We start from the raw sequence: 20637 nt of genomic DNA, 5'->3' as shown, positions 1-20637 counted from the left end.
TGGACCAGGCGTCAGGCAGGGCGTTTCTGGCTTCGTATGAGCCAAGGGCCGTGAACCCAACCACACCAGCTGGGCGGCCAGGGCTCATTTGTGCCAGAGTCATCGAGTGGATGGATGCACAACAGGCCCCGCACCCGGGGAACCGGCCCATGGCGCCGGTGCCCCTCAATCCCGACCCGCATCCCCCTGACAGCCCAGCCCTGGCCCCACCCGCGTGCTGGTGCCCCTCACTCCTGACCCGCAGCCCCTGCCAGCCCAGCTCTGCCCCCCACCTGCGTGCTGGTGCCCCTCACTCCCAAACCGCAGCCCCAAGAGCCCAGCCTTGGCCCCACCTGCATGCTGGTGCCCCTCACTCCCAAACCGCAGCCCCTGCCCCCACCCAGCCGTGCCGATGCCCCTCACTCCTGACCCGCAGCCCCCACCCAGCCGTGCCGGTGCCCCTCACTCCCAACCCACAGCCCCTGCCAGCCCAGCCCTGGGCCCCTCCACAGCTCTGCCAGTTCCCCCTCACTCCCGACCCGCAGTCACCTGCTTTCCCCCCACAGCTCTGCCGGTGCCCCATAATCAGTCACCCGGTGTTGCTGTCTACTCCCAACCCCACCCCACTCTAACCACTAGACCCCCCCTCCCCGAGTCAGGAGTCCTGGCTCTCCCCCCGCCCCTCCCGGCGGTTCTAACCACTAGATCCCACTTCCCTCCAAGGGACAGGGAGAGAACCCAGGAGTCCTGGCTCCCAGCCCCCTGCTCTAATCCCTAGACACCCTGTTGCTTAGCGATCTCACAGCACTGACCCTGCCTTGGCAGCCCACCGCCAGGGCAGATTTCCGGCTTGTCCCGGCACACAGCTTCCTACATGTTTTAGTTTTAGGGGCGTGATTCACATCCCCAGAGAGCAGCAAAAACACCCAGACACATGAGCGAGGTTTGAGGGGAGGTCCCTATGTAAAAGAATAAATGGACATAAATCTGACATCAAGAATTATAACTTTCAAAAACCAGTAGAAGAACACTTCAACCTCCCTGGTCACTCAATAACAGACTTAAAAGTGGTAATTCAACAAAAAACCTTCAAAAACCAACTCCAACATGAAACTGCGGAACTGGAATTAATTTGCAAACTGGACACCATCAAATTAGGTCTGAATAAAACTGGGAGTGGTTGGATCATTACAAAAACTGATTTTTCCATACTAATTTCCCCGTACTGTAACTCACACCTTCTTGTCAACTATTTGAAATGGGCCACCCTCATTACCACTACAAAAGTGATTTTTCCTCCCTTGGTACTCTACTGTTAATTGAATTGGCTTATTTGCCTCGACCCCCCACTTGGTAAGGCAACTCCCATCTTTTCATATGCTGTGTATTTATACCTCCCTACTGTATGTTCCACTCCATGCATCTGATGAAGTGGGTTTTAGCCCACGAAAGCTTATGCCCAAATAAATGTGTTAATCTAAGGTGTCACAAGGACTCCTCATTGTTAAGGCAAGGAGAGAGGCACCCCTCCCACTCATGCCAGCTCCCATCCCTCGGCCTGGAGCTGGAGAGGTGTGACAAAGTGGGGGGGTTTCTTAGTGACTATGCGTGCCTCCGTTTCCCTGTGTACTGCGTACGTAACGAGGGAGTGGGAGAGGGGGTTTGTTGTTGCAGGGGACAAGGGGTGACCTCAACTTGCAGTCAGGACCCCGGACACCGGCCTGGAGATTGGGGACCCAGCGACTGGTGATCAGGGGACTCCCCAGCTTGGGAACCAGCCGGTTCTGGCCAGTTGGGGGACAATGGGCTGAGGAGAGAGGGGCCCAGGGACCTGACCAGCTGGGGGGGAACAAAGGACGGCAGAGAGGGGCCCAGGCGGCCTGCTCACCTGGGACTGAAGACAAAGGGTGGAGGAGGGGCTGTGGGGGAGGGTATATTGGGGGCTCGGCTGGAAGGAGGGGGCTGGGCTGGGGATAAGGAGCAGCCAGAGCCCATGCGGACAGGGACAGACCCAGCTGGCGGGGGCTGAGACCTGCCTCTGCTGGGTCCAGACATTCAATAAAAGCTGTCTGGGAGTCCCTGTAGCTAGAGATCAGGGGGCATTGCTCCCTCTTAGGGTGGGGACCCCAGGGGCCCAGAGCGAGGGGACTCCCTGAGGGGCCCATGGCAGAGCCAGGCTGCTGGGGGCTCAGAGGTGCGGTCCCAAGAGGCGGCAAGGCCAGAGGGCCTACCCCAGAGACAGTGGACCCCCAAGAAGAGCTGTCACACTGGGAGGTTCCTACCAGGGGCTGTACGGAGCCAAGAGAGCCTGGGAGTCCATGATAGGAGGGGCCCAGGCTGGGGGGCTCCGGGTTCCTAGGTGTGGGCAGCGTCTCACTCCCCCTGGGGGGTGACGTTCTGGTGGCCACTTCGCCTGGGTCCTGCCCCACAGATCAGGCCAATGGGCCCATCCATCCCGGTATCCCTCTCCCCCCACCCCCCCGTGCAGCTTGAGGTAGCGCGTCTCCCACAATGCACCTCCCTGCAAGGCCTTGTGGGGCGACATATTCCTCCCTGACCCAGCCCAGGCCATGAAGCATGGGGGTGGAGAGCTGGCAGTGTTGCAGTTGGACTGACCCAGCCCTTTACTGACCCATTACTAAGCTGCTTGCTGGCAAAGCGTCTTGGTACAGTGTGCTGGGGTAGAGAGGCGAGCGGGAGGCCAGGGACCCCATCAGAGCCAGCCCCGGATGAAGTTGCCGACGGCCCCGACAGCAGAGCCGACGGCCCCGACAGCAGAGCCGACGGCCCCAGCGGCATTGTCGATGATGCTGGATACTGTGGGCAAAGGTAATTCGATCCATGGCTTCTGGAGCTCCTTGATCTGCTGCTGCAGGCACTGGATCTCATGCTCCTTGTATCCTGCCTCCTTCTGGACCCTCTCCCTCAGCAATGCCTCCAGCTCCTGGGGGGCAGCAAGAGCATTAGGGGGATCCCCAGCCCACCCCATGGACAGGGGAGGAGTCCCGGCAACAGGTGGGGCTGGGCTGGGGGGAACGGGGACCCAGGGCAGGGGGGCTAGGGAGTGGGTGGGTGGTTGTGTCCCTGCCGCCCCCTGCTGGAGGGGACAGGCCCTGCTCTGTTCCCTACACTGCACCCCCCAGCAATCCCGTCTCCAGGGGATCCGCCCCATGGGCCCATCTAGCCCGGTAATCCCGCCCCCCTGCCTGCCATTTGCCAGCGCCCCAGCTGCCCCACACACAGGACTCCCACCCCTGGGCAGGCTGAGGCTGGTGGCAGTGGTGCCCTTGCCCGGGCTGTACCCATCCTGCCCCCTTAGCACCTGCGCCCCCCCGGTACCTTCACTTTCTGATCCAGCATCTTGTCCTGCTCCTCGAGCAGCTTCTTCCTCTCGCCCTCCAGCTTCTCTCGGTTCTCCTGGGAGCAGCGTTTCTCCTCCTCCAGCTTCTTCTGTCGCTCAGCCTCCTTCTGCTGCAGGACCTGCTGCTCTCGCTCAGCCGCTTCAGCCCGGGCTCGCTGGGCTGGCACAGGGAGAGAGGTGGGTTGGCACGGGGAGGGGCACGGTGATCAGTCCATTGCTACAAACTGAAGCGCTGAACAAAGTCCCTCCAGAGGTAAAAGCGTGAGAAGTGGGTCCTTTCTGCCCCCAGCTGCCAGGGAGAGCAGCCAAGCGAGCTGGGGAGACGCAGTGAGAGAAGGACATAGACACCCCCCGCAGGTATCTCTGGCTGGGGCTGGCAGAGCACGGCAGCCCCCAAGCTGGGCGCAGGGCGGGGGGTCACTGGGGGTACGCTGAGAGCAGGTTCGCTGGCCCCTGCAGCACTGGAGGTGGGGGCACTGCCTGACCCCACCCACACTGAGGTGTCTGCGACCTCTGGGGAGACCCTGGTGCTGTGAGTCTCCCAGGGCCAGGGCTGGCCCCAGCAAGGCCCAGAGGCACATGCTCCCTGCCCGTGGCCCCAACCCCCCCAGGAGCCAGCGGGGGGGGGGGGGATTGGCTGCCCTGGTGCAGGGAGGTGGGGCTGGAAGTTCCTCCTAGAGACAACACGTGGGGCAGTCACATGCCCCCCTTTACATTGTGCCCCCCAGTATCAGGAGGTGTGAGTCGTCCGCTGCAGGGGGCTCAGTCTGTAGAGACACCCCCCCCAGCCCTGCAGCCCCTGGGGTGTCCCTGACCTCTCAGCCCACCCCAGACTCTCTGCTCCCTCTGGGGCCACACAGACCTTCCCGCCCCCACTGGCCAATGGCACCGTCCCCTGTTACCTTTCCGCCTCTTCCTCCAAAAGTAAACAGCTATTGCAGCCACAGCTCCCCCTGCAACCAGGATCCCCAGGGTTGCCCCGATCGCGGCGCTGGTGTGATCCACTCCTGCCCGGGAACGGGAAAAGGAGAGAAAGTCAGACCCGGCTCACAGCAGCTCCCCATGATGTGCGGTGCCCTCCCCACTCTGCCCCCACCCTCCAGGGGGTGCAGGATGGAGGCACAGGGCTGCCTGGGGCTCGTTGGGCCTCTCCCTTCTCAGTGTATTTTGTCAGGCAGAATTACAGCCTTGTTCTGTCCCCAGCCTGGGGCCTGTGGGATGTGTGTGTGTGTGTGGGGGGGGAAGCTGGGGGTCAGAGAGTGCCAGCTGCCCTGGCATTTCTGTTCTAATGCCACAGTCAGACCTGAGTGCTCCTCCAGCCTCCCACCCACACCCCCAATATTCCCCTAATGTACCATCCTGGGTCTCTGCTGGGGTCCCATGTCAGACTCAACTGAGTGCATCCTTCAGCACATAATATCCAGCTGGGAGCCCAGCACCCCCTCACCTGTGACATCCAGAGGGAACTCCTCCCGCAGGGGCTGAGCCAGAGCCGAGTGGCTGACGCGACAGGAGAAGATGCTACCGGAGTCCCTCGCGGTGGGGGTGAAGGTGTAGGTCAGGGTAAGGTTAAAGGTCCCGTCCGAGTTCCTCTGGGGGGAAGATGGGGTGACGTTGGTCAGAACCTGCCCATCTCTCAGCCACGTGACGGTGACATCCCCAGGGTAGAATCCCCACACGTGGCAGGGGAAGGAGCTCGCTGTGTCTGTCCCAGCCGATCGCCGGGGGATGGAGAGTCTGGGAGCAGCTGGAATGAGAGAGACAGTCCTGGGGCCGTGTCTGGACGTATACATCATAATTTTGGGTTACCCCCATGAGCCAATCTGAGTGTAAATTATACAGATATACCCATGTCCCACCAGCAATAAATCTATATTGTTCTGGTGCACAAAACACCCCGGGTCACCTCTGAGGTTTTACCCCAGTAGGATGTAGGAAGGTGCTTCAGACATGGTGATTGAGGGTCCATAGTACAGAAGGTGTCAGCGCCAGGCAGGTCAGGAGTGGGCTGGGTTACAATTTTCCCTGCTCACATCTATTAGGAGCAGGAAGAGAGTGGCCATCCGAACCCAGCACTCAGCTATCTGGGTGCATTTCATGTACCTGTTGGGCAGCTGGATTCCCCCTAAAGGAATTACATCCGGGGGCAGGATTCATAGATTTTATGGCCAAATGGCACCATTAGGATCCTCTCATCTGACCTGCCACATACCTAGCGCCAAAAGCCTCCCCGCAGTCAGTCCTGCCGCCAGCCTGGCACGTCTGGCGGAACTAGAGACTGTCTGTTAGAAAGTCCCGTCGGGAGTTAGCGACTCGGGAGAACCCACCACTTCCCTCAGTGAGTTGTTCCAGCCATTTAGTCTCCTCCCTGGGAAAGACGTGCACATGGTCTCTAGTCTGAATGTGTCTTGCTTCAACTTCAAGCCCCTAGATCTCGTTCTGCCTTTGGCTGCTGGACAGAACAGCTGTCTGCTCTCAGACATCGCTTCTCCAGGCAGGTCCGTAGGGCCTGTGATCACGTCCCCTCTGAACCGGCTCTTGGTCACAGCGGTAGGCTGTGCACACAGAATATGGGTAGCGGTCAGTGCTCCCAGGGCTGTCAGTCACGGTGCAACCTCTGTGGGTCTGATGTGCGCAGGAGGGACTCCTGGCCTGAGGAACGCAGGCCTCAGAAACTTGCTTAGGGTCCTAATTCCTGGGACAGGTACCTGTGTAGCTAACACAGCTCTTGGGGGGTTAACCTGTGCACCCCCCCGACAGCTTAGCCCTGTGCTGACTGGTCCCTGTGTTTCCATACACTGGGCACGGTCACCCGTTCTGGGGCACTGTGCTGGGCAGGTCACTCCCCACAGCTCAGCTTGCAGAACAGCTCCAGTGCCTGTGGCCTCGCACCCTGGCTGACGCATTTGTTATACACGTCCCTGAGTTCCCAGCAGTCAGGACCCTGACGGACTGGGGCGAGGGGCCCTGCTGAAGAGTCTGCCCGCTCCTTTTGAGTCCCTGTTGAGGGTTGTTTGCCTTCTTTGGAGCGTCTTTTGGGCCTGTTTGACCTTGTGGCAAGTTGCCAGCACTACTATGATGGGTCTCAAGCTCTCTCTCTTCTGGGGGGGGGAGGGTGGGTTCAGGGCACCGTTTCTTGCCCCTGAACTGGGGTATTATAACTGCCCCACTAGTGTCCTAGAGGAGAGGAGTGGAGAGGGAGGGACCCGGGCCCGCCCTCTACACCGGGTCCCAGCCCAGGGGCCCTAGGGATAGCAGTAAACCTCTTGAACTAATGGTTCCTTCCCCTGGGCTACTTCCCTCTCCTGCCCTTCAGCTTGTGGGGCTTCCTGCCCTCCCTCTGCACAAACCAGGTGTCCCTTTACCTAGGGTCTTGGTCTTTGGTTGCCACATTCCAGCCCACGTAGCCCCAGTTAGACAGGACTGGACAGGCAGGTCTTTAACAAAGGAATGTGTGTTTAGCTCCATTTATCTATAAGGTCTAAACAGGGTCCTCAGACAGCGAGAGGGGGAAGATGGGAGACAAGGGAAAAACTGCAACAGAGGTGAGAAGAAACAACATGCAGCCCCCTTCCCCACCAGACACGTCACCTTCTTTACTGTCTGAACGTTAACCAGGGGTGACCCTCAGGAAAGTGCTTTTCAAAGAGTGACTGAACTATAAAAGTGAGGGGCACAAACACCCCAAGCTCTAGCTCCCTACCCAGCTCTCTCTGTCTGGTGTAAGCAGACAAAAGAAACAGCCTTTGGACGCTGGGAGCAGATCCTGGCCTGGGAATTTGGGCAGCAGTGTCACTGGGAACCCGTGGGAAGAACCTCACCTTGAACCAAGTCTAGTTTGTTACATTCAGAAAACGTTTTATCTTTATTTCTCCTGTAACCATTTCTGACTTTAACGCCGCAGACTTGTACTCACTGTGACAAAGTCCTTCCTCTGCTTGGTGGGTCCTGCGCTTATTGGCGGATTTGCTTATCTCAGAGGTTCACGGCAGCCCTCAGCTTGGCCACTTTCATGGCTCAAATCTGCCGTTCACTCAGTTAGACTCCTCATTGGCCAGCATGGGGAAAGGAAGAAGAACAATCCCCGCAGTCTCTGCTGGTCCACCTAGTGGGTCGGGGAACAGGCCAGAGACCTTCCCCTCTGGTGGAACCCACAGTCTGGGTCAACTCCTCCGGTATCAAGTAGACAGTTGGGAGGATTTGGGGGGAACCCAGGCCCGCCCTCTACTCCGGGTTCCAGCCCAGGGCCCTGTGGATCACAGCTGTCTACAGTGGCTCCTGGAACAGCTGTGCGACAGCTACAACTCCCTGGGCTACTTCCCCATGGCCTCCTCCCAACACCTTCTCTATCCTCACCACAGGACCTTCCTCCTGGTGTCTGATGATGCTTGTACTTCTCAGTCTTCCAGCAGTACGCCTTCTCACTCTCAGCTCCTAGCGCCTCTTGCTCCCAGCTCCTTACACACACCACAAACTGAAATGAGCTCCTTTTTAAACCGAGGTGCCCTGATTAGTCTGCCTGTCTTAATTGATTCTAGCAGCTTCCTGATTGGCTGCAGGTGTTCTAATCAGCCTGTCTGCCTTAATTGTTTCCAGAAATTTCCTGCTTGTTCTGGAACCTTCCCTGTTACCTTACCCAGGGAAAAGGGACCTACTTAACCTGGGGCTAATATATCTGCCTTCTATCACTCTCCTGTAGCTATCTGGCCTGACCCTGTCACATATCCCCCCTCTCTGCTCAACACCATGGGGTTGGGCAACTTGGGACGTCAGGCAGTGTACCCATGATAAGCCGTCTGCATTGCCATGGTGGCTTCCAGCCCGGTTTTGTATGGTGAATTGGAAAGGTTGTAGGGACAGGAACCATTTGGTCATCCTTGCCTTCTTCTCTTTATTTCACTGCATCCACTGGAGGGGTGCGTGGTGGGTCACAAGGGTAAACCGTTGTCCCGGAAGGTAATAACGTAGTGTTTCTATGGCCCATTTCACAGCGAGGCACGCGAGGCACTCTCTTTCAACCACAGCATACTTCTGCTCTCTCCGGAGGAGTTTCCTGCTGAGGTAGAGGATTGCGTGTTCTTCATCTCCGACCATCTGCGATAGGACCGCTCCCAATCCTACTTCAGATGCATCTGTTTGTAAAATGAATTCTTTGTTGAAGTCTGGGGCTATAAGCATGGGGTTACTGCAGAGGGCTCTCCGTAGATCCATGAATGCTTTCTCTGCAGCATCTGTCCACTTCACCATGTCTGGACCCTGGGCTTTTATCAGGTCTGTCAGGGGACTCGCTCTGGTAGCAAAATTGGGAATAAATCGTCAGTAGTACCCCACCACACCCAGGAATGTCCAGACTTGCTTTTTTCGATTCGGCTGGGGCCAATTTTGGATAGCCTCTAGTTTGTTTAGTTGGGGCTTGACCATGCCCCTTCCTACAATGTAGCCAAGGTATTTAGCCTCGGCTAGCCCTATAGCACACTTGGCTGAGTGGCTGTGAGGCCAGCCTGTCTTAGTGTTTCCAGAACAGCTTCCACCTTTTCCAAGTGGGTCTCCCAGTCGGGAGTGTGAATAATCACATCATCCAGGTATGCCGCTGCATAACTGGTATGGGGCCGTAGGAGCTTGTCCATAAGAGGCTGGAAGGTGGCAGGTGCCCCATGCAGTCCAAAAGGAAGAACAGTATATTGAAACAGATCCTCTGGGGTAGAGAATGCCGTCTTTTCTTTTGCATCTTTGACAACAGGAATCTGCCAGTATCCCTTCGTTAAATCAAGGGTGGCCAAAAATCGGGCATTGCCCAGATGGTCAACTAACTCATCGATACGTGGTATGGGGTATGCATTGAATTTGGATATCTCATTCAGCTGGTGAAAGTCATTACAAAACCTCATGGTGCCATCGGGTTTAGGCATCAACACAATCGGGCTTGACCACTGACTGTGGGACTCTTCAATGACTCGCAGCTCTAACATCCTTTTTACCTCTGTCTTGATCTCCTCCCTTTTTGCTGCTGGGACCCGATAGGGCCTTAAAGTGACCTTTGCCCCAGGGTCTGTGGTAATGTGGTGATAGGCTTCGGTGGTCCGGCCTGGTTTGGTTGAAAACACGTCCTGGTATCGGTTGATCATCTCAGTTACCTCCTTCTTCTGATTTGGTGTCAGATCAGTGGATATCCTGATCTGCTCCTGCATGTTATTTCCCTGGATTGGGGTCTCTTGGGCCACTACACATGCCTCTCGCTGGTGCCAAGGCTTTAAGAGGTTAGTGTGATAAATTTGTTCTTGTTTCCAGCATCCTGGCTGCTGCACCTTGTAGGTTACTTCCCCCACGGGTTCAACTACCTCACAGGGCCCCTGCCATTGGGCCAAAAGCTTGCTTTCTGCCACGGGTACCAACATCATCACCGATCCCCTGGTTGGGACTGTTGGACTTTTGCCTGGCAATTGTAATGGGTTCACTGGGCCTCCTGCACCTTTTCCAAATGTTCCCGTACAATAGGGGTGACCCGGGCTCTCCGTTCTCGCATCTGCAACACATGGTCAATTATATTTCTCCCCTCATTGGGTTCCTCTTCCAGATTTCTTTTGCAATATCTAATATGCCACGGGGTGGTGTCCATATAATAATTCAAAGGGGAAAACCGAGTTGAGGCCTGAGGTACTCCTGGGTTGCAAACATAAGGTAGGGTAGTAGGGTGTCCCAATCCTTCCTGTCTCGACTTACCACTTTCCTTATCATTGCTTTGAGGGTTTCGGTTTAAACCTGTCTACCAGCCCCATCGGTCTGCGGATGATAGACTGAAGTTCTCAGGGTATGTATATGGAGCAGCGCACAGAGGTCTTTCATTAGCTTTGACATAAATGGGGTACCTTGGTCTGTTAAAATCTCCTTTGGTAGCCCCACTCGGGCAAAGATCCCCACCAACTCTTTAGCTATCGTTTTAGACGCTGTGTTCTGCAGGGGGATGGCTTCCGGGTAGCGAGTAGCATAATCCAGAACGACAAGTATATATTGGTGGCCCCGGGCTGTCTTCTCCGGGGGTCCCACTAGATCCATGGCTATTTGCTCGAAGGGGACCTCTATGATGGGAAGGGGTACTAAATGTGCCCTCAAGTGGGGACGGGGACTGTGCAGCTGACACTCCGGGCAGGGCGCACAGTACCTCCGCACGTCTTCATGTACTCTGGGCCAGAAGAATCGTTGCAGGACCCGTGCCAGGGTCTTCCCTACCCCCAAATGCCCCACAAAAAGATGACTATGGGCCAGACTTAATACAGCATTCTGGTGTTTTTGAGCTACTAGGATCTGCTGTATCTTCTGCCCCTGTACTGGTGCAACCCGGTATAAGAGATTTTTCTTCATTATGAAGTAGGGTCCTGGTCCCTAGGTTTTCCCTTCCATGGGGACCCCATCTATTTCGGTCACCTCCTTTCTAATGTTGTCGTACTTGGGGTCTTCAACCTGGTCCCATCCAAAATTTCCTCTCTCAGGGCTATTCTGCCCGTGATCATGGGGGCCAGTTTCTGTTGCCTCTGCTGGTTCAGAGGCATTAGGGTGCGGGTCAGACTCGGGTGCTTCTCCCTCCTGGTGGCCTTCTTTTCAGCTGCTCGGGTCCGCCTACCTATGAGAGCGACCCTCTGGCTTTGGGCCAGTATTCGGGTTCCCAAGGCCTTAGCTGCCCTTCTTTCCCTTTTCGTCTTTCTACGCTGTCTGGGAGGGGAGAACAAATCTGGGGATATTTCAGAGAAGGTTGGGGGTTGACAGTCTACTGTGGATGCCTCACTACTTTCAGGGCTTCCCCCTTTCTCCAATTCCCTACCGGGAGTAAGTCTCCAAACCCTGGGAAGTCCCTCCCTATGAGCACTGGGTATGGGAGTTTAGGGACTACACCTGCTGCTACCTCAGTAGCATTTCCCTGAATCTCGATTTTTACTGGGATGGTGGGGTAATAACCAACTGTCCCATGGACATATATTATCCCCATATGTTTAGCCCACAGCAGCTGACTACGCTTCACGAGCTTCCCCGAGACAAGCGTGACAGCACTCCCTGAATCAACCAGTGCTGTGGTCTCTACCCCATTTAGCTTCACTGGTGTAGTATACATATGTGAAGTTAGTGAGACCCCCACAAGGTAGATTAGCAGGTACTTGTTGAAGGTGGAAGGGTAAGGAAGAAGAGAAGAGAGGCTAGTCCTATAGGAAAAGCGGAAGAGTCAAGGGAGACTACACCAAATATGAGCCTCAGGAGGATACAGGATGGGTTGAAGAGGATTATAAGGGAAAATAGGAATGGAAAGAACTTGCAGCCAGAGGGAATAGGGGAGAGACTGGAGAATAGCTCCGTCACCAGGAAAAGGCAGGTCTATGTGATCGGGGACTCTTTATTGAGAAGAATAGACAGGCCTGTAACTAGAGCTGATCCAGAGAATAGAAGGGTGTGCTGTCTTCCGGGTGCTAAGATACGGGATGTAGACCTGAGGTTGAAAAGGATCCTAAAGGGAGCGGGAAAGAATCCCCTAGTTATCCTTCATGTGGGAACAAATGATACAGCTAGATTCTCGCTGGAAAGTATTAAGGGAGACTATGCTAGGCTGGGGAAGATGCTTAAGGAAATTGAGGCTCAGGTGATCTTTAGGGGGATCCTTCCTGTTCCTAGAGAAGGGCAACAAAGGTGTGACAAGATTATGACTGTCAACAGATGGCTTAGGCAGTGGTGCTATAAGGAGGGCTTTGGGATGTATGGCCACTGGGAGGCATTCACGGACAGAGGACAGTTCTCTCGAGATGGACTTCATCTCAGTAGGGAAGGAAATAGACTTCTAGGATCAAGGCTGGCACAACTGATAAAGAGAGCTTTAAACTAGGAATTAGGGGGAGATGGTTGGGAGATGTCCAGGTAATCTCCACGCCAAATTTTAGCATTGAGAGGGAAGAAGACGAAGTAAGAAAGGATCCAGCCGTGGGTAGGAGAATGTATATAAGGAGCGAGGGCGGTGTAGATACCAGTCTAATAGGTTATACTGGCTGTAGAATGACTGTGCCTAATAGGGTACAAAATGTGAGCAAGGCCAAACAGCAAAAATAAAGATGTTTGTACACCAATGCGAGGAGTCTAGGTAACAAAATGGAGGAACTAGAGCTACTGGTGCAGGAAGTGAAACCAGATAGTATAGGGATAACAGAAACATGGTGGAATAGTAGTCATGACTGGACTACAGGTATTGAAGGGTATGTGCTGTTTAGGAAAGTCAGAAACAAAGGTAAAGGTGGTGGAGTAGCATTGTATATCAATGATGAGGTAGAATGTAAAGAAATAAGAAGCGATGCAATGGATAAGACAGAGTCCGTCTGGGCAAAAATTACATTGGGGAAGATAACTAGTAAAGCCTCTCCTACAACAGTGCTTGGGGTGTGCTATAGACCTCCGGGATCTAAGTTGGATATGGATAGAGCCCTTTTTAATGTTTTTAATAAAGTAAATACTAATGGAAACTGCGTGATCATGGGAGACTTTAACTTCCCAGATATAGACTGGAGGACCAGTGCTAGTAATAATAATAGGGCTCAGATTTTCCTAGATGCGATAGCTGATGGATTCCTTCATCAAGTAGTTGCTGAACTGACTAGAGGGGATGCCATTTTAGATTTGGTTTTGGTGAGTAGTGAGGACCTCATAGAAGAAATGGTTGTAGGGGATAATCTTGGCTCAAGTGATCATGAGCTAATTCAGTTCAAACTGAATGGAAGGATTAACAAAAATAAATCTGCAACTAGGGTTTTTGATTTCAAAAGGGCTGACTTTCAAAAATTAAGGAAATTAGTTAGGGAAGTGGATTGGACTGAAGAACTTATGGATCTAAAGGTAGAGGAGGCCTGGGATTACTTTAAATCAAAGCTGCAGAAGCTATCGGAAGCCTGTATCCCAAGAAAGGGGAAAAAATTCATAGGAAGGAGTTGTAGACCAAGCTGGATGAGCAAGCATCTTAGAGAGGTGATTAAGAAGAAGCAGAAAGCATACAGGGAGTGGAAGATGGGAGGGATCAGCAAGGAAAGCTACCTAATTGAGGTCAGAACATGTAGGGATAAAGTGAGACAGGCTAAAAGTCGAGTAGAGTTGGACCTTGCAAAGGGAATTAAAACCAATAGTAAAAGGTTCTATAGCCATATAAATAAGAAGAAAACTAAGAAGGAAGAAGTGGGGCCGCTTAACACTGAGGATGGAGTGGAGGTTAAAGATAATCTAGGCATGGCCCAATATCTAAACAAATACTTTGCCTCAGTCTTTAATAAGGCTAAAGAGGATCTTAGGGATAATGGTAGCATGACAAATGGGAATGAGGATATGGAGGTAGATATTACCATATCTGAGGTAGAAGCGAAACTGAAACAGCTTAATGGGACTAAATCGGGGGGCCCAGATAATCTTCATCCAAGAATATTAAAGGAATTGACACCTGAAATTGCAAGCCCATTAGCAAGAATTTTTAATGAATCTGTAAACTCAGGAGTAGTACCGAATGATTGGAGAATTGCTAATATAGTTCCTATTTTTAAGAAAGGAAAAAAAAGTGATCCGGGTAACTACAGGCCAGTTAGTTTGACATCTGTAGTATGCAAGGTCCTGGAAAAAATTTTGAAGGAGAAATTAGTTAAGGACATTGAAGTCAATGGTAAATGGGACAAAATACAACATGGTTTTACAAAAGGTAGATCGTGCCAAACCAACCTAATCTCCTTTTTTGAAAAGGTAACAGATTTTTTCAATAAAGGAAATGCAGTGGATCTAATTTACCTAGATTTCAGTAAGGCATTTGATACCGTGCCACATGGGGAATTATTAGTTAAATTGGAGAAGATGGGGATCAATATGAACATCAAAAGGTGGATAAGGAATTGGTTAAAGGGGAGACTGCAACGGGTCCTACTGAAAGGAGAACTGTCAGGCTGGAGGGAGGTTACCAGTGGAGTTCCTCAGGGATCGGTTTTGGGACCAATCTTATTTAATCTTTTATTACTGACCTTGGCACAAAAAGTGGGAGTGTGCTAATAAAGTTTGCAGATGATACAAAGCTGGGAGGTATTGCCAATTCAGAGAAGGATCGGGATATTATACAGGAGGATCTGGATGACCTTGTAAACTGGAGTAATAGTAATAGGATGAAATTTAATAGTGAGAAGTGTAAGGTTATGCATTTAGGGATTAATAACAAGAATTTTAGTTATAAGTTGGGGACGCATCAATTAGAAGTAACGGAAGAGGAGAAGGACCTTGGAGTATTGGTTGATCATAGGATGACTATGAGCTGCCAATGTGATATGGCTGTGAAAAAAGCTAATGCGGTTTTGGGATGCATCAGGAGAGGCATTTCCAGTAGGGATAAGGAGGTTTTAGTACCATTATACAAGGCACTGGTGAGACCTCACCTAGAATACTGTGTGCAGTTCTGGTCTCCCATGTTTAAAAAGGATGAATTCAAACTGGAGCAGGTACAGAGAAGGGCTACTAGGATGATCCGAGGAATGGAAAACTTGTCTTATGAAAGGAGACTTAAGGAGCTTGGCTTCTTTAGCCTAACTAAAAGAAGGTTGAGAGGAGATATGATTGCTCTCTATAAATATATCAGAGGGATAAATACAGCAGAGGGAGAGGAATTATTTAAACTCAGCACCAATGTGGACACAAGAACAAATGGGTATAAACTGGCCACCAGGAAGTTTAGACTTGAAATCAGACGAAGGTTTTTAACCATCAGAGGAGTGAAGTTTTGGAATAACCTTCCAAGGGAAGCAGTGGGGGCAAAAGATCTATCTGGTTTTAAGATTCTACTTGATAAGTTTATGGAGGAGATGGTATGATGGGATAATGGGATTTTGGTAAGTAATTGATCTTTAAATATTCAGGGTAAATAGGACTAATCCCCTGAGATGGGATATTAGATGGATGGGATCTGAGTTACCCAGGAAAGAATTTTCTGTAGTATCTGGCTGGTGAATCTTGCCCATATGCTCAGGGTTTAGCTGATCGCCATATTTGGGGTCAGGAAGGAATTTTCCTCCAGGGCAGATTGGAGAGGCCCTGGAGGTTTTTCGCCTTCCTCTGTAGCATGGGGCACGGGGTCACCTGAGGGAGGCTTCTCTGCTCCTTGAAGTCTTTAAACCATAATTTGAGGACTTCAATAGCTCAGACATAGGTGAGGTTTTTTGTAGGAGTGGGTGGGTGAGATTCTGTGGCCTGCGCTGTGCAGGAGGTCGGACTAGATGATCAAAATGGTCCCTTCTGACCTTAGTATCTATGAATCTATGATTAGGGAGCATGGGTCTGCCTAGTTCCCCAGGTTACACTGCATAGGCTCCTCAGCATTGGGACACTGTGCAGTCATGTGTCCCCACTCGCCGCAGGTGTAACATCTGTATGGAGCCCTAGGCATTCCCTGGTCTCTTGGTTTGGGTAGTCTAACATCACGATCCTCTTTCCCCTCAGTGCTCCGACTCTTTGTGGCTTCTGGTGGCCTTCAGCCCCTCTCTTTTTCCACCTGGGTTCTCCTGGTGGCCCCATCACTCGAGCTCTAGGGCTTGGTGCTGCTAGTTTAACCCAGAGTGCTTCTTCCTTAACTGGTCGGCTCCCTCGCCGTCCTTCGCCTTTCTACCAGCGCGACAACCTCGTTATAGGTGGAGGGTTCGTTCTGGCTTACCCAGGTGTGAAGGTCTGGTGGTAGTCCTTTCATGTATTGGTCGATGACCAGAACCTCTAGTATCTCCTCTGGACTCCGGGACTCAGTTCATAACCACTTTCGTGCGAGATGGATGAAGTCATATAATTGGGACTGCGAGGTTTTGTTTTCCTGGTATCTCCACTCATGATATCGCTGGGCCCACACTGCGGTCGTTACCCCAGATCTGGCCAGGATCTCTGCTTTCAGCTGGGGGTAGTCTGCCGCAACCTCTTCAGGCAGATCATAGTAGGCCTTCTGGGCCTCCCCACACAGGAATGGAGCAAAGATGCCAGACCACTGTTCTCGGGGCCAAGCCTCCCGCAGGGCTGTCCTCTCAAAGGCTAGGAGGTATGCCTCTACATCATCCTCCCACGTCATTTTCTGCAGCCAATTGCTGGCCCGCATGATCTGCGTCCCATCATGGCCGCAGTTCAGCTCTGTAAGGGCCTTTACCTGGTTTACCAGTTCCCACAACATAGCCCAGTCTTGAGCAGCCTCGTCCATCAGCAGGTGATTAGTCTCTTGCTGCAGCCGCACTGCCGCCTGTTGGGCGGCTGCTTGGACATGAGTAGCTCCTGCTGGGCAGCTGTGGCTTGTATCAGTGCCCGCACTACCTCCTCCATTGTGGTGGGGGGAAAAAATCCCCTCTCCCTTTTTTTTTTTTAAATAACACCCTCCTTCTTCCGCCGTGCTGTTCACGCCAAATCCCACTCCTGACACCAGTTGTGACAAAGTTCCGCCTCTGCCTGGTGGGTCCTGCACTTATTGGCGGATTTGCTCACCTCAGAGGTTCACGGCAGCCCTCAGCTTGGCCACTTTCGTGGCTCAAATCTGCCATTCACTCAGTTAGCCTCATCATTGGCCAGCTTGGGGAAAGGAAGAACAATCCCCGCAGTCGCTGCTGGTCCACCTAGTGGATCAGGGAACAGGCCAGAGACCTTCCCCTCTGGTGGAACCCACAGTCTGGGTCAACTCCTCCAGTATCAAGTAGGGAGTTGGGAGGATTTGGGGGGAACCCGGGCCCGCCCTCTACTCTGGGTTCCAGCCCAGGGCCCTGTGGATCACAGCTGTCTACAGTGGCTCCTGGAACAGCTGTCAACAGCTACAACTCCCTGGACTACTTCCCCATGGCCTCCTCCCAACACCTTCTTTACCCTCACCACAGGACCTTCCTCCTGGTGTCTGATGATGCTTGTACTTCTCAGTCTTCCAGCAGTACGCCTTCTCACTCTCAGCTCCTAGCGCCTCTTGCTCCCAGCTCCTCACACGCACCACAAACTGAAGTGAGCTCCTTTTTAAACCCAGGTGCCTTGATTAGCCTGCCTGTCTTAATTGATTCTGGCAGCCTCTTGATTGGCTGCAGGTGTTCTAATCAGCCTGTCTGATTGTTTCCAGAAATTTCCTGCTTGTTCTGGAAACTTCCCTGTTACCTTACCCAGGGAAAAGGGACCTACTTAACCTGGGGCTAATATATCTGCCTTCTATCACTCTCCTGTACCCATCTGGCCTGACCCTGTCACATCACTTAAACCTCTCTCGTTGTAGTTAAATAATCTTGTTTACTCTTTATTTAAAACGAATCCAGTGTTGTGAATTGTTGGGGTAACTCCCTGTATGGCAGCAGACTGTTGTAGACTGATCTCTGTAGGGGGCAATGGACCTAAGCTGTCTGGACTGCCCAGGAGAGGGCTGGTCAGTGCAGAACACAGACTATTTGGGGAACATCGGGGACAGAGAGCATGTTGTAAGTAAGTAACCACGTCTGGTGGAACCCAGAGTGTGGCTGGGGTTTGCTGACAGGCTGCGGGGTCAGAGCTGCTAGCCCAGGGCTGCGGCTACACACTGACACACAGGGTGGGACCGGACAGCTGTTGGTCTGGTTCTCAGGAGCCCGGGGTGGGAGCTACAGCAGAAAGTGCTGGGAGGCACCCCAGGGTGCAGGGCAAGTGGTGACCCAGCTGCTGACCGGTCTGGACTCACTGTCGTAGCGATATTACACCACAGGTGAGCCAGGCCGATTCCAGCGCTGTCTCTGCCAGTGTTCAGCTGAGACACGGGGACCTGGCATGAGCTGGCACTGGTCTGCCATCGTCACAGTGACACCGTCAGGTGGGAGAGCTGGCTATGTCTGAAATCCATCCCTGCCTCGTTCTGCCTGGGCCAGTGTTCACACCCTCGCCTGCCTCGTCTACACACATCCTGTTGCTGGTTTAGCTTTTGCTGTTTCACTTTTCCTTAAACCTGATGCTTATCAGCGTGCCCTGAACGGCTGTACACCGGTCACAGTCTGCAGCAAGAGCGTCCACTGGGGAGCTGGTGTTGGGTTACTGAACTCAGTTTCAATTCACACCTTTAGTTAAACTGACACAACCCTGTGTAGACAAGTCCTCACCCCATCCCCTCCTCCCACCTGCGGGATTGTGGGACCAACGCAGGAACAGCCAGTCCCAAGTTCCCAGCCAGGGAATGTCCGAACTCTTCTCCTGTCCTTACCAAGCACATGGAGGGTCGTCTCTCCCTGCAGCTGCTCCGTACCTAACCAACACACATTTATACGGCCCCTCATCCGACACCGTCACCCTCGAGAGCGACAGGGAGGCGTCCCCCATCTTCAACTCCTGCTGCAACATGCTCGCTCTGGGCTGGGATTCTCCCCTGCCCTGGTCGTACTGCGCGATCCTCTCCTCAAACAGAAACCACTGAACCCGCAGGGAGCGCAGATCGACTGGCCCCCCGACGTCGAACCGACATTTCAGCAGCGCCCCAGAGCCCAGCAGGGCCCGGGAGGAGGGATCTGTGACTATCTGCAGCCGGGAACCTGCACAGGGAAAGAGAAAATCATGCTGGGGCTCTGTGCAGGGCTGGGCCGTGCAGGGGGGAGGTCGCTGTCTGGGGATGGACGAGCCAGTGATGGGATCTGGTCCCCCAGGGAAGAGGGGCTGGTGGGGTACCTGGGGCAGGTGTCGGCTGTTCTCTGGCTCCCCTGAGTGTATCAGTGACTAGACACCTTCCCACCCCCCGTTCTCCTTCCCAACTCGTCCCACACAGAACCAGGACAAGGCACCAAAGGGAGGTTTTGCAAATAGCTCTGGGCTTCTTCCCACATTCGCTCCAGCCCTGTTCATGTCCCTCGAGCGATCTCTGTGGGCTGTCTGCACGAGCCTGGCTCACCCCACTGGGGGCACAGTGCTGGCAGCGCTGGGGTTAGACGACACAGCGTAATAAACACCTCCCCCCCCCTCCCGTCTACACACGCACTCCCAGCTGGGCTACAGCACAAAGGGGACCTAGCAGAAGGGCTCTAACCCCCCTGCTTCCTTCTGAGCCTGAGCCAGCCCCAAATGGAGCAGTCATGGGGTGGGGGTGGGGGGGTGGACTTCCTCTAGGGGCAGGTCAGTCCATGGATGTTCATGTCCCAATGTCGGGGGCCAGCTGCTGTGGGAGGCAGGACCCCAGACGAGAGGGGCACTGGGATGCTCCAGCCTGGCTATTCCCAAGCTCCTGTCCCCGGGGCAAGGTGAGGAGGTGACCAGCCAGGTCACCGCTGAGAGGTTGTGCCTGGATAGACACCAAGATATTGGGGGGCAGCAGGTCCCCGGTGCCCTGTCTGAGATCGCAGTGTACCCGTCCCTTCGCTCAGACCCCGACCTCCCTCCCTTGCCCCTGGGATCCCCGGCGGCTCTCCCATTCCTTCCCCCGGCTCCTCTCACACCCTGGGGCATTCACACGGGCTCAGGGCAGACTCAGCAGCTGAGGCCAGGCAGAGCTGGGCAGTGACTGACCCACCTGTTCCCAGGTCCCATTCCCGGGACTTTACTCTGCCGGGGAGCCCCGGGGCCCTGCCCTTTCCTGCCCTTCCCCCAGAGACACCAGGGGGTCTGGACTTACCGGCCACCCCGAGGACGAGGAGGGAGAGGAGGAGACCCCCCAGCCGCATGGGTCCTGCCCTCTGTTCCCCAGCGTCCCTGTCTCCTTCTCCTTCTAGGGGCTGGCAGGGACCCTAGCGAATTCCCTTTGTTTAGATGAAAGCTCTACACCTGGCAGGGAATTCACTTTCACTTTCCATGGGTCACAGGGAGGGGCTGTAACAATGGGCAAAGGGCGAAGATAAGAGTTTACAGTTACTGATCCCCTCACACCCAGACACTCACCCAGCCGGATCATCCAGGGGAAGGGCCCAGCCCCCCCAACCCATGACCCACTCCTCGCTGGGCTGGGGTGAATCCCCTGGGGTTGGAGGGGGCTGGGTCCCCCCAGCAATGGTGATGTGGCTCAGCCCCCATCCCACCCCGTGCTGGCTGGGGGTCACCCCAGAACAGCCCCCTGCGCCCCTTCCAGCACCCAGCGGGGAGGCAGCTCCATGCTGGACTCTGGGGCTTGGGGAGCACGTCTAAGGATGCCAATTTGCTAATCCCTGAAAACTGAACAGCCCGGCCCCGCCCCTTCCTTTGAGGCGCCACCCTGTGTCCCACCTGTCCCCCACTCCATTGCTTGCTCTGCTCGCCCACCCCCAGGACTCACCTGCCTGGCTGGGAGGAGCTGATGCAGGGCCTGTCAAATCGGGGCACAAGGGGGCATGGCAGGG

The 20637-nt window shown here is 54.0% G+C and overlaps 1 protein-coding gene across 1 annotated transcript; it reads right to left on the bottom strand.

The window, feature by feature from the left end:
* Window positions 1–765: 765 nt before the first annotated feature.
* On the bottom strand, window positions 766–20089 carry LOC119857470 (RLA class II histocompatibility antigen, DP beta chain-like). The gene is made up of 6 exons (XM_038406465.2): window positions 19941–20089; window positions 18546–18870; window positions 4788–5087; window positions 4243–4347; window positions 3319–3500; window positions 766–2923 (listed from the first exon to the last, which is right to left on the bottom strand). The coding sequence occupies exons 2-6, from the start codon at window positions 18616–18618 to the stop codon at window positions 2693–2695; spliced, it is 891 nt and encodes a 296-aa protein (XP_038262393.1). The 5' UTR covers window positions 18619–18870; window positions 19941–20089; the 3' UTR covers window positions 766–2692.
* Between the last annotated feature and the right edge of the window lie 548 nt (window positions 20090–20637).

Source organism: Dermochelys coriacea, chromosome 6 (assembly GCF_009764565.3).
Source record: "Dermochelys coriacea isolate rDerCor1 chromosome 6, rDerCor1.pri.v4, whole genome shotgun sequence".
NCBI lineage: Eukaryota > Metazoa > Chordata > Testudines > Dermochelyidae > Dermochelys > Dermochelys coriacea.
This window is presented reverse-complemented; position numbering and strand designations above follow the sequence as displayed.

Bases quoted from the DNA above. Each gene is read 5' to 3' on its own strand.
- LOC119857470 (XM_038406465.2), bottom strand. From the start codon at position 18,618: ATGAGGGGCCGTATAAATGTGTGTTGGTTAGGTACGGAGCAGCTGCAG. The intron at 4,348-4,787 runs GTGAGGGGGTGC...GTTCCCGGGCAG, and splicing joins GTTCCCTCTGGATGTCACAG to GAGTGGATCACACCAGCGCC. The intron at 3,501-4,242 runs GTAACAGGGGAC...TCCCTGTGCCAG, and splicing joins TTGGAGGAAGAGGCGGAAAG to CCCAGCGAGCCCGGGCTGAA.